The 14,415-nt window shown below is 44.9% G+C and overlaps 1 protein-coding gene across 1 annotated transcript in view; it reads left to right on the top strand.

Moving 5' to 3' along the window:
- The window catches only part of LOC128703305 (clusterin-associated protein 1-like), a 66,251-nt gene that overhangs the window by 13,026 nt on the left and 38,810 nt on the right, over positions 1-14,415 (top strand). The window contains exon 6 of the mRNA XM_070085313.1: positions 10,104-10,254. Coding sequence (XP_069941414.1) covers positions 10,104-10,254 — 151 coding nt within the window. The remainder of the gene's footprint in view (positions 1-10,103; positions 10,255-14,415) is intronic.

The raw sequence follows: 14,415 nt of genomic DNA on the forward strand, positions 1-14,415 counted from the left end.
AATTAACTATTTTAATTTTTATATCTGGTTATAATAGTAAAGAGTTATTTATGCAGGCATTAAGCTACAAAAATATTATATATTTTTTTTTTTTTTACCATTTACTTTAGCAAGGTTCCTTGATGTTGGTGAGGGGCTCTTGATTTAGGGAATTGGATCTGTGCTCCAGTTCCCCGAATTAAGCCTGAATGCCTTCCACATATCCCCCCCCCCCAGGCGCTGTATAATCCTCCGGGTTTAGCGCTTCCCCCTTGATTATAATAATAATACTTTAGCAAGGTAAGCCTGTAGAAAATGTGGCAATGTATTGTCTACAGTGAGCAAAGTCAGGATATTTTTCCAGGATGGTTGATAACATAACACTGTGGATAATATACCATCATATTTGATGAACATTTTTGGATGAGTTATCTCTGAATTCATTAATTTGGTCAACATTATCTGGTGGTGGTGATTTAACCTGCCAGAGATAAATATAGTCCAGCAGGAGCAAGAAAGTCGTGACATCCAGGTGTCTGCTTATTTTGTTGGATGCACCATAGACATGTAGCTCTGGTTTGACTGGTGCACCATAGACATGTAGCTCTGGTTTGACTGGTGCACCATAGACATGTAGCTCTGGTTTGACTGGTGCACCATAGGCATGTAGCTCTGGTTTGACTGGTGGACCATAGACATGTAGCTCTGGTTTGACTGGTGCACCATAGACATGTAGCTCAGGTTTGACTGGTGCACCATAGACATGTAGCTCTGGTTTGACTGGTGCACCATAGACATGTAGCTCTGGTTTGACTGGTGCACCATAGACATGTAGCTCTGGTTTGACTGGTGCACCATAGACATGTAGCTCTGGTTTGACTGGTGCACCATAGACATGTAGCTCTGGTTTGACTGGTGCACCATAGACATGTAGCTCTGGTTTGACTGGTGCACCATAGACATGTAGCTCTGGTTTGACTGGTGCACCATAGACATGTAGCTCTGGTTTGACTGGTGCACCATAGACATGTAGCTCTGGTTTGACTGGTGCACCATAGGCATGTAGCTCTGGTTTGATTGGTGGACCATAGACATGTAGCTCTGGTTTGACTGGTGCACCATAGACATGTAGCTCTGGTTTGACTGGTGCACCATAGGCATGTAGCTCTGGTTTGACTGGTGCACCATAGACATGTAGCTCTGGTTTGACTGGTGCACCATAGACATGTAGCTCTGGTTTGACTGGTGCACCATAGGCATGTAGCTCTGGTTTGACTGGTGCACCATAGGCATGTAGCTCTGGTTTGACTGGTGCACCATAGACATGTAGCTCTGGTTTGACTGGTGCACCACAGGCATGTAGCTCTGGTTTGACTGGTGCACCATAGACATGTAGCTCTGGTTTGGCTGGTGCACCATAGACATGTAGCTCTGGTTTGACTGGTGCACCATAGACATGTAGCTCTGGTTTGACTGGTGCACCATAGACATGTAGCTCTGGTTTGGCTGGTGCACCATAGACATGTAGCTCTGGTTTGACTGGTGGACCATAGACATGTAGCTCTGGTTTGACTCGTGCACCATAGACATGTAGCTCTAGTTTGGCTGGTGCACCATAGACATGTAGCTCTGGTTTGACTGGTGCACCATAGACATGTAGCTCTGGTTTGACTGGTGCACCATAGACATGTAGCTCTGGTTTGGCTGGTGCACCATAGACATGTAGCTCTGGTTTGACTGGTGGACCATAGACATGTAGCTCTGGTTTGACTGGTGCACCATAGACATGTAGCTCTGGTTTGACTGGTGCACCATAGACATGTAGCTCTGGTTTGGCTGGTGCACCATAGACATGTAGCTCTGGTTTGACTGGTGCACCATAGACATGTAGCTCTGGTTTGGCTGGTGCACCATAGACATGTAGCTCTGGTTTGACTGGTGGACCATAGACATGTAGCTCTGGTTTGACTGGTGCACCATAGACATGTAGCTCTGGTTTGACTGGTGCACCATAGACATGTAGCTCTGGTTTGATTGGTGCATAATAGACATGTAGCTCTGGATTGACTGGTGCACCATAGACATGTAGCTCTGGTTTGACTGGTGCATCATAGACATGTAGCTCTGGTTTGACTGGTGGACCATAGACATGTAGCTCTGGTTTGACTGGTGCACCATAGACATGTAGCTCTGGTTTGACTGGTGCACCATAGACATGTAGCTCTGGTTTGACTGGTGCACAATAGACATGTAGCTCTGGTTTGACTGGTGCACCATAGACATGTAGCTCTTGTTTGACTGGTGCACCATAGGCATGTAGCTCTGATTTGACTGGTGGACCATAGACATGTAGCTCTGGTTTGACTGGTGCACCATAGACATGTAGCTCTGGTTTGACTGGTGCACCATAGGCATGTAGCTCTGGTTTGACTGGTGGACCATAGACATGTAGCTCTGGTTTGACTGGTGCACCATAGACATGTAGCTCTGGTTTGACTGGTGCACCATAGACATGTAGCTCTGGTTTGACTGGTGCACCATAGACATGTAGCTCTGGTTTGACTGGTGCACCATAGGCATGTAGCTCTGGTTTGACTGGTGGACCATAGACATGTAGCTCTGGTTTGACTGGTGCACCATAGGCATGTAGCTCTGGTTTGACTGGTGGACCATAGACATGTAGCTCTGGTTTGACTGGTGCACCATAGACATGTAGCTCTGGCTTGACTGGTGGACCATAGACATGTAGCTCTGGTTTGACTGGTGCACCATAGACATGTAGCTCTGGCTTGACTGGTGGACCATAGACATGTAGCTCTGGTTTGACTGGTGCACCATAGACATGTAGCTCTGGTTTGACTGGTGCACCATAGACATGTAGCTCTGGTTTGACTGGTGCACCATAGACATGTAGCTCTGGTTTGACTGGTGGACCATAGACATGTAGCTCTGGTTTGACTGGTGCACCATAGACATGTAGCTCTGGTTTGACTGGTGGACCATAGACATGTAGCTCTGGTTTGACTGGTGCACCATAGACATGTAGCTCTGGTTTGACTGGTGCACCATAGACATGTAGCTCTGGTTTGACTGGTGCACCATAGGCATGTAGCTCTGGTTTGACTGGTGGACCATAGACATGTAGCTCTGGTTTGACTGGTGCACCATAGACATGTAGCTCTGGTTTGACTGGTGCACCATAGGCATGTAGCTCTGGTTTGACTGGTGGACCATAGACATGTAGCTCTGGTTTGACTGGTGCACCATAGACATGTAGCTCTGGTTTGACTGGTGCACCATAGACATGTAGCTCTGGTTTGACTGGTGCACCATAGACATGTAGCTCTGGTTTGACTGGTGCACCATAGACATGTAGCTCTGGTTTGACTGGTGGACCATAGACATGTAGCTCTGGTTTGACTGGTGCACCATAGACATGTAGCTCTGGTTTGACTGGTGGACCATAGACATGTAGCTCTGGTTTGACTGGTGCACCATAGACATGTAGCTCAGGTTTGACTGGTGCACCATAGACATGTAGCTCTGGTTTGACTGGTGCACCATAGGCATGTAGCTCTGGTTTGACTGGTGGACCATAGACATGTAGCTCTGGTTTGACTGGTGCACCATAGACATGTAGCTCTGGTTTGACTGGTGCACCATAGGCATGTAGCTCTGGTTTGACTGGTGGACCATAGACATGTAGCTCTGGTTTGACTGGTGCACCATAGACATGTAGCTCTGGTTTGACTGGTGCACCATAGACATGTAGCTCTGGTTTGACTGGTGCACCATAGACATGTAGCTCTGGTTTGACTGGTGCACCATAGGCATGTAGCTCTGGTTTGACTGGTGGACCATAGACATGTAGCTCTGGTTTGACTGGTGCACCATAGGCATGTAGCTCTGGTTTGACTGGTGGACCATAGACATGTAGCTCTGGTTTGACTGGTGCACCATAGACATGTAGCTCTGGCTTGACTGGTGGACCATAGACATGTAGCTCTGGTTTGACTGGTGCACCATAGACATGTAGCTCTGGCTTGACTGGTGGACCATAGACATGTAGCTCTGGTTTGACTGGTGCACCATAGACATGTAGCTCTGGTTTGACTGGTGCACCATAGACATGTAGCTCTGGTTTGACTGGTGCACCATAGACATGTAGCTCTGGTTTGACTGGTGGACCATAGACATGTAGCTCTGGTTTGACTGGTGCACCATAGACATGTAGCTCTGGTTTGACTGGTGGACCATAGACATGTAGCTCTGGTATGACTGGTGCACCATAGACATGTAGCTCTGGTTTGACTGGTGGACCATAGACATGTAGCTCTGGTTTGACTGGTGCACCATAGACATGTAGCTCTGGTTTGACTGGTGCACCATAGACATGTAGCTCTGGTTTGACTGGTGCACCACAGACATGTAGCTCTGGTTTGACTGGTGTACCATTGACATGTAGCTCTGGTTTGGCTGGTGCACCATAGACATGTAGCTCTGGTTTGACTGGTGCACCATAGACATGTAGCTCTGGTTTGGCTGGTGGACCATAGACATGTAGCTCTGGTTTGGCTGGTGGACCATAGACATGTAGCTCTGGTTTGGCTGGTGCACCATAGACATGTAGCTCGGGTTTGACTGGTGCACCACAGACATGTAGCTCTGGTTTGACTGGTGCACCATAGACATGTAGCTCTGGTTTGGCTGGTGGACCATAGACATGTAGCTCTGGTTTGACTGGTGGACCATAGACATGTAGCTCTGGTTTGACTGGTGCACCATAGACATGTAGCTCTGGTTTGGCTGGTGGACCATAGACATGTAGCTCTGGTTTGACTGGTGCACCATAGACATGTAGCTCTGGTTTGACTGGTGTACCATAGACATGTAGCTCTGGTTTGACTGGTGCACCATAGACATGTAGCTCTGGTTTGACTGGTGCACCATAGACATGTAGCTCTGGTTTGGCTGGTGCACCATAGACATGTAGCTCTGGTTTGACTGGTGGACCATAGACATGTAGCTCTGGTTTGACTTGTGCACCATAGACATGTAGCTCTGGTTCGACTGGTGCACCATAGACATGTAGCTCTGGTTTGACTGGTGCACCATAGACATGTAGCTCTGGTTTGGCTGGTGCACCATAGACATGTAGCTCTGGTTTGACTGGTGCACCATAGACATGTAGGTCTGGTTTGACTGGTGCACCATAGACATGTAGCTCTGGTTTGACTGGTGCACCATAGACATGTAGCTCTGGTTTGACTGGTGGACCATAGACATGTAGCTCTGGTTTGACTGGTACACCATAGACATGTAGCTCTGGTTTGACTGGTGGACCATAGACATGTAGCTCTGGTTTGACTGGTGCACCATAGACATGTAGCTCTGGTTTGACTGGTGCACCATAGACATGTAGCTCTGGTTTGACTGGTGCACCATAGACATGTAGCTCTGGTTTGACTGGTGCACCATAGACATGTAGCTCCTCCTACATGTAATGTATAATAATGGCTGATGTTAAGTTCAAAGAAGAAGAAGAGTCTGATTTAAAAACTGAGGCCAGAAGCATCCGAAGACACACAAATAACCCGCTCACAGAAGAGAGGAACCCACGACGACGCTTCGATCCGACTTGTACCATTTGTGTATCGTTCCAGCCACGGTATTATGCCTTTTTTGTCATCCGAAGACAATTTTCCTGCAGCTGCCAAGGGAAGATTAGACAGAATTTTTAGTACATTCTGTCTACTAAGAAAGTATAAGATTTGTTGGGATTTTTAACCCGGAGGGAGTGTGAGCAGCCCAGGATAACCCAAGAAAGTCACTGCGTCATCAAGGACTGTCTGTCTTATTTCCATTGTGGGCCTTTAATCTTGTCCCTCAGGATGCGATCCACCCCAGTCGACTAACACCCAAGTACCTACAAACTGCTAGGTGAACAGGGACAGCAGGTGTGAGTGACTAACACCCAGGTACCTACAAACTGCTAGGTGAACAGGGACAGTAGGTGTGAGTGACTAACACCCATGTACCTACACACTGCTAGGTGAACAGGGACAGCAGGTGTGAGTGACTAACACCCAGGTACCTACAAACTGCTAGGTGAACAGGGACAGCAGGTGTGATTGACTAACACCCAGGTACCTACAAACTGCTAGGTGAACAGGGACAGCAGGTGTGAGTGACTAACACCCAGGTACCTACAAACTGCTAGGTGAACAGGGAAGCAGGTGTAAGTGACTAACACCCAGGTACCTACAAATTGCTAGGTGAACAGGGATAGCAGGTATGAGTGACTAACATCCAGGTACCTACAAACTGCTAGGTGAACAGGGACAGCAGATGTGAGTGACTAACACCCAGGTACCTACAAACTGCTAGGTGAACAGGGAAGCAGGTGTAAGTGACTAACACTCAGGTACCTACAAATTGCTAGGTGAACAGGGATAGCAGGTATGAGTGACTAACACCCAGGTACGTACAAACTGCTAGGTAAACAGGGACAGCAGGTGTGAGTGACTAACATCCAGGTACCTACAAACTGCTAGGTGAACATGGATAGCAGGTATGAGTGACTAACACCCAGGTACCTACAAACTGCTAGGTAAACAGGGAAGCAGGTGTGAGTGACTAACACCCAGGTACCTGCTGACTGTTAAGTGAACTCATCACAAACGCGAATCGATTCCATAGTCTGGCAGACCACTGTAATCACATGAGAACCGAACAGTGCCATCACGGAAGGTGGCCCGTGGCCTGGTAGACAATACTCTCGCTTCACACGCTGTGCCGTGGTTCGATCCCCAGAAAGGGTGGAAACATTGGGTGTGTTTCCTTGCATATGTTGTCCCGTTCACCTAGCGCGCTGCGTCTTATATGACCATATTATCATCATGATAATACATATAATGTTAAAAAACATATTTGATAATTATGATAGGTATGTGGTAGACCCTGGCTGACGCGGAGCCTTTGATAGGCCTAGGCTGTATACACAGCTTTACTTGCTTGTCTTAACCTGGCTAATTATTATTATTATTATTATTGCAATCATGACTAAGCGCTAAAGTTTTGCTAATTAAGTTTATTTTATTATTTATACTGTTATGTAAAAATATTAGTCATAATACAGAGAGAGTTGTCAGTAATACCGAATATAATGACGTTGATGTCAAGATTGACATCAACGTAGGTTAACAACAGTTTTTGGTGAGTTGAGGTGAGGTTACCGGAGAAGTATGGTTGCTAGTAACAACACCGACAACCTTTATTCCACCAGGAATGACAACGTTGGTAACCACACTGACAACCTTATCCCTCCAGGAATGATGACGTTGATAACTACAGTGACGACCCTTATTCCACCAAAAATGATGACCTTTTCCTCGATATCTGTGATTTTTCTGTATTTTTCCTCATAGGTTTTGCAAGTTTTATTTGGCCTAGGGCAGCACGCCAGCAGTACTCTGTGATTACCGTAAACATTGACATATTCCTGTTTTTGTGGCAGTGGAGTGATTGTTCACTGAGTGATCTGGCCTCTGAGAACACACACTCAAAGTTGATTTATGTTTCGTATTGGAGTGATGGAGGTTGTATTATTATTATTATTATTATTATTATTATTATTAAGGAAGGCACTTAACCTGTAGGGGCCAAACAGCGTCTAGGGCGTGAAGGATTATCTAGTTTGATGCAAGGAAGGGGAGGGGGGTGACTCTAATTCCTTGGATTAAGAGCCCTTCGTCAGCTTCAAGACACCTTCTTGAAGAGATTTTATTGCCCCGAGGAGGGAAGTTATTGGTTAGTGGCATTCAACCTGTGAGTGGCAGTGCCATGTGTCCTGGACAGTACCATTCTCTTGTAAGTGAACATACCATCACAGAGACATTACTGGGCAGTGCCACTCATCCAGTGAGTGAAAGTACCATTACAGAGACAGTACTGGGCAGAGCCACTCATCCAGTGAGTGAAAGCACCATCACAGAGACAGTATTGGGCAGTGCCACTCATCCTGTGAGTGGCACTGATCATTTCATTACCTTCCACCTTAGCGTCCAAATTTTGGAGCCAAGATGAAATATGACCACCGTGCCTCCATGAACGTCTCCTCAGCAGGAGAACCAACACATCCACGACACTAAATGATGGAAAGAGTTCTATAATAAACTCTTAAATGGGTGGGCTGGTAAGCCAGTGGACGGCCTCAGTCAGATGACCACAAGCTGCAATGAAATTGAGACACATGTGCAACATCTGGGTATCTTTATTGTAGACGTTTCGCCATCCAGTGGCTTTATCAATACAAATTCCAGGACATAATTTGAAGACAGGAGAACTATGTACAAAAGATGAGGTAATCAGTCCCTCAACCTAGCAGTAGGTGCGAAGAGCACCGTAGTCGTGGAGATTCTGAAGCAGAAGCAAGACGCCTGACGCTTATATAGTAACGTCAGGTGGAAATGGGACGGGTAGCAGACGAGGGCATAGTCACTGGTAGGCGGGGTTCCCCAGTGGAAGTAGGTCCTACCCAAAGAGATGGGTTAGTTGTAGTAGTAGTTGTCGTAGTCGTGAAGGTTATGTACATGTCCTCAGAATCAAGATTCCATGATGTTGCAGTGTCTGACAGGTTGTACAAGAATGGTATACAATACCACAAGCTCCAGCTGTGGGTCATCATGTGACTAAGACCCGCGTCAGGAAATAGTTGTCCTGTTTCCTGGGGAATCCTACCTAACATAACCCACTTTCTATTCTTCATCGTTATAATAATAATAATAATAATAATAATAATAATAATAATAATAATAATAATAATAATAATAATAATAATATTTACTTCTACAAGTACATGTACAAGGTATACAGGACTACCTGACATCAATGACATCTTATTATACAGAAAGTCAGTTTTGTCCCCAGGATGCGACCCACACCAGTCGACTAACACCTAGGTATCTATTTTCTGCTAGGTAAACAAGGACAGCGGGTATCTTAAGGAAACACATTCTAATGTTACCACTCGTACCGGGGATCGAACCACGGACCTCAGTGTCTAAGGTGACTGCGACACACTCCTGGGCATCCTGTAGGATGAGGAAAACCTCCGAGAGAACAGGAAACACTTCATGTTAACATCTGGTGACTCCCATGCGCTTCCAGCAGCTGCAGGACAACCCAAAAAATAAATTCTGTCTCTCCCAAGAGGTCCACCTTCCACAATATTAACTTGTAATCCAAACTGATGACTAAATAAGCATATCCAGGGCCAACCAAGAGCGGTAGGCATCTCGTCTCTTCTAATTCTCTTACTAGTTATCCAATATCCCTTTAATCCACATTTTATCCTTGTTTAATACTCTGGACCCCTCAAGGAAGGTTCCTTGATGTTGGTGAGGGGCTCTTGATTTAGGGAATTGGATTTGTGCTCCAGTTCCCCGAATTAAGCCTGAATGCCTTCCACATCCCCCCCCCAGGCGCTGTATAATCCTCTGGGTTTAGCGCTTCCCCCTTGATTATAATAATAATAATACTCTGGTAATGTAAATTCTTGTAAGTGTTACCGGGTAGTTCTTTAAAGTTATGACTAAAGTGACTAGTAAATTATAAGTTATGGCTGAAGTAACTAGTAAATTCTAAGTTATAGCTGAAGTGACTAGTAAATTCTAAGTTATGGCTGAAGTGACTAGTAAATTCTAAGTTATGGCTGAAGTGACTAGTAAATTCTAAGTTATGGCTGAAGTGACTAGTAAATTCTAAGTTATGGCTGAAGTGACTAGTAAATTCTAAGTTATGGCTGAAGTGACTAGTAAATTCTAAGTTATGGCTGAAGTGACTAGTAAATTCTAAGTTATGGCTGAAGTGACTAGTAAATTCTAAGTTATGGCTGAAGTGACTAGTAAATTCTAAGTTATGGCTGAAGTGACTAGTAAATTCTAAGTTATGGCTGAAGTTACTAGTAAATTATAAGTTATGACTGAAGTGACTAGTAAATTCTAAGTTATGGCTGAAGTGACTAGTAAATTCTAAGCTATGGCTGAAGTGACTAGTAAATTATAAGTTGTGTCTGAAGTGACTAGTAAATTCTTTGAGTTATGGCTAAGTGTGACCTCCCTCAGGCCGGCCTTCATGGATGAATACGAGAAGTTGGAACAGGACCTCAAACGTCAGTACGAGGCCTTCGTGCAGAAGTTTATCAGCTTGTCGTATCTCGAGAACCAGCTGGATGACCACGATCGTCTGGAGCACGAGAAGATGGTGGAGAAGGAGGTGAGTAGTGGTGGTGACGGTGGTTATGATGGTGGTGGTGATGGTGATGGTAGTGGTGACGGTGGTGGTGACTGGTGGTGACAGTGGTGGTGACGGTGGTGGTGACAGTGGTGGTGATGGAGGTGGTGATGGTGGTGGTGATGATGGTGGTGACAGTGATGGTAACGGTGGTGGTGACAGTGGTGGTGACGGTGGCAGTGACGGTGGTGGTGACGGTGGTAGTGACGGTGGTGGTGACGATGGCGGTAAAAGGGGGTTAGAGCTGTATCACCTACAAGGGTAACTACCTAAGTTAGTTTAGGTAATAACACTCACTATTTCCCACACTTGATCCTGCGAAACAAGTGAATCATGGCAGTCACTGGCGGAAGTCTCCAGAACATCCATCAGCTTAACAGAAGAATAAGAGAAAGAAACCATGACTAATGAGTATATAACACCCGTGGTTGCTCCCTCCACTTGTTAAACTCTACACCGACTCATCCCTGGGGGTAAAATGCTGTCACTGTGGGAAGGGTATGGCTGCTGTGTACCATACGAAACAAGGACATCTACTCACGTCCACTTTTTTTGTATACAAAATTAATTATACAGTCTAAGATATATTATCGTAGCATTTCAATGTCCGGCGCTGTGCGTAGTATATTATCACTACCCCCTCCCCCACCCCCTGTATTCGACCCATAATAGTCGAGTAACATAAGATTTTCTGGGATTTTTAACCCGGGGGTGGGGGGGGGGGGCGTGAGGGATAGCTGCCCAGGATAACCCAAGAAAGTCAGTGCGTCATCGAGGACTGTCTGACTTATTTCCATTGGGGTCCTTCATTCTTGTTCCCCCAGGATGCGACCCACAAAAGTCGACTCACCCCCAGGTACCTACTTACTGCTAGGTGAACAAGGACAAGAGGCAAGAGCGTTGCCAGTTCGTCGCGAAATAGACGAAATGCTCTGCAAAAAGAGGTTTATATAAAGTACTTGATAGATGTCAATTGCATATTATATTCCACTTAATAGAAATTAAGTTTTTTCTTGTTTTGTCTTAACGGACTTAACGCTGCTCAGTGGTTGTAACAGTGGTTGTAACAGTGGTTGTAACAGTGGTTGTAACAGTGGTTGTAGCAGTGGTTGTAACAGTGATTGTAAGTGGTTGTAACAGTGGTTGTAACAGTGGTTGTAACAGTGGTTGTAACAGTGGTTGTAACAGTGGTTGTAACAGTGGTTGTAACAGTGGTTGTAACAGTGATTGTAACAGTGGTTGTAACAGTGGTTGTAACAGTGGTTGTAACAGTGGTTGTAACAGTGATTGTAGCAGTGGTTGTAACAGTGGTTGTAACAGTGATTGTAACAGTGATTGTAACAGTGGTTGTAACAGTGGTTGTAACAGTGGTTGTAACAGTGGTTGTAACAGTGGTTGTAACAGTGGTTGCAGCAGTGGTTGTAGCAGTGGTTGTAACAGTGGTTGTAACAGTGATTGTAACAGTGATTGTAACAGTGGTTGTAACAGTGGTTGTAACAGTGGTTGTAACAGTGGTTGTAGCAGTGGTTGTAACAGTGATTGTAAGTGGTTGTAACAGTGGTTGTAACAGTGGTTGTAACAGTGGTTGTAACAGTGGTTGTAACAGTGGTTGTAACAGTGGTTGTAACAGTGGTTGTAACAGTGATTGTAACAGTGGTTGTAACAGTGGTTGTAACAGTGGTTGTAACAGTGGTTGTAACAGTGATTGTAGCAGTGGTTGTAACAGTGGTTGTAACAGTGATTGTAACAGTGATTGTAACAGTGGTTGTAACAGTGGTTGTAACAGTGGTTGTAACAGTGGTTGTAACAGTGGTTGTAACAGTGGTTGCAGCAGTGGTTGTAGCAGTGGTTGTAACAGTGGTTGTAACAGTGATTGTAACAGTGATTGTAACAGTGGTTGTAACAGTGGTTGTAACAGTGGTTGTAGCAGTGGTTGTAACAGTGATTGTAGGTGGTTGTAACAGTGGTTGTAACAGTGGTTGTAACAGTGGTTGTAACAGTGGTTGTAACAGTGGTTGTAACAGTGGTTGTAACAGTGGTTGTAACAGTGGTTGTAACAGTGGTTGTAGCAGTGGTTGTAACAGTGGTTGTAACAGTGGTTGTAACAGTGGTTGTAAGTGGTTGTAACAGTGGTTGTAACAGTGGTTGTAACAGTGGTTGTAACAGTGGTTGTAACAGTGGTTGTAACAGTGGTTGTAACAGTGGTTGTAGCAGTGGTTGTAACAGTGATTGTAAGTGGTTGTAACAGTGGTTGTAACAGTGGTTGTAACAGTGGTTGTAACAGTGGTTGTAACAGTGGTTGTAACAGTGGTTGTAACAGTGGTTGTAGCAGTGGTTGTAACAGTGGTTGTAACAGTGGTTGTAACAGTGGTTGTAGCAGTGGTTGTAACAGTGATTGTAAGTGGTTGTAACAGTGGTTGTAACAGTGGTTGTAACAGTGGTTGTAACAGTGGTTGTAACAGTGGTTGTAACAGTGGTTGTAACAGTGATTGTAACAGTGGTTGTAACAGTGGTTGTAACAGTGGTTGTAACAGTGGTTGTAACAGTGATTGTAGCAGTGGTTGTAACAGTGGTTGTAACAGTGATTGTAACAGTGATTGTAACAGTGGTTGTAACAGTGGTTGTAACAGTGGTTGTAACAGTGGTTGTAACAGTGGTTGTAACAGTGGTTGCAGCAGTGGTTGTAGCAGTGGTTGTAACAGTGGTTGTAACAGTGATTGTAACAGTGATTGTAACAGTGGTTGTAACAGTGGTTGTAACAGTGGTTGTAACAGTGGTTGTAGCAGTGGTTGTAACAGTGGTTGTAGCAGTGATTGTAACAGTGGTTGTAACAGTGGTTGTAACAGTGGTTGTAACAGTGGTTGTAACAGTGGTTGTAGCAGTGGTTGTAACAGTGGTTGTAACAGTGGTTGTAACAGTGGTTGTAACAGTGATTGTAGCAGTGGTTGTAACAGTGGTTGTAACAGTGGTTGTAACAGTGGTTGTAGCAGTGGTTGTAACAGTGGTTGTAACAGTGGTTGTAACAGTGGTTGTAGCAGTGGTTGTAACAGTGATTGTAGCAGTGGTTGTAACAGTGATTGTAGCAGTGGTTGTAACAGTGATTGTAGCAGTGGTTGTAACAGTGATTGTAGCAGTGGTAGTAGTGGTTGTAACAGTGATTGTAGCAGTGGTTGTAACAGTGATTGTAGCAGTGGTTGTAACAGTGATTGTAGCAGTGGTTGTAGCAGTGATTGTAGCAGTGGTAGTAGTGGTTGTAACAGTGATTGTAGCAGTGGTTGTAACAGTGATTGTAGCAGTGGTTGTAACAGTGATTGTAGCAGTGGTTGTAGCAGTGATTGTAGCAGTTGTAGTAGTGGTTGTAACAGTGATTGTAGCAGTGGTTGTAACAGTGATTGTAGCAGTGGTTGTAACAGTGATTGTAGCAGTGGTAGTAGTGGTTGTAACAGTGATTGTAGCAGTGGTTGTAACAGTGATTGTAGCAGTGGTAGTAGTGGTTGTAACAGTGATTGTAGCAGTGGTTGTAACAGTGATTGTAGCAGTGGTAGTAACAGTGATTGTAGCAGTGGTTGTAACAGTGATTGTAGCAGTGGTTGTAACAGTGATTGTAGCAGTGGTTGTAACAGTGATTGTAGCAGTGGTAGTAGTGGTTGTAACAGTGATTGTAGCAGTGGTTGTAACAGTGATTATTAGCAGTGGTTGTAGCAGTGATTGTAGCAGTGGTAGTAGTGGTTGTAACAGTGATTGTAGCAGTGGTTGTAACAGTGATTGTAGCAGTGGTTGTAACAGTGATTGTAGCAGTGGTTGTAACAGTGATTGTAGCAGTGGTAGTAGTGGTTGTAACAGTGATTGTAGCAGTGGTTGTAACAGTGATTGTAGCAGTGGTTGTAACAGTGATTGTAGCAGTGGTTGTAACAGTGATTGTAGCAGTGGTTGTAACAGTGATTGTAGCAGTGGTTGTAACAGTGATTGTAGCAGTGGTTGTAACAGTGATTGTAGCAGTGGTTGTAACAGTGATTGTAGCAGTGGTTGTAGCAGTGATTGTAGCAGTGGTTGTAACAGTGATTGTAGCAGTGGTTGTAACAGTGATTGTAGCAGTGGTTGTAGCAGTGATTGTAGCAGTGGTTGTAACAGTGATTGTAGCAG

Source organism: Cherax quadricarinatus, chromosome 15, assembly GCF_038502225.1.
Source record: "Cherax quadricarinatus isolate ZL_2023a chromosome 15, ASM3850222v1, whole genome shotgun sequence".
Classification (NCBI taxonomy): Eukaryota; Metazoa; Arthropoda; class Malacostraca; order Decapoda; family Parastacidae; genus Cherax; species Cherax quadricarinatus.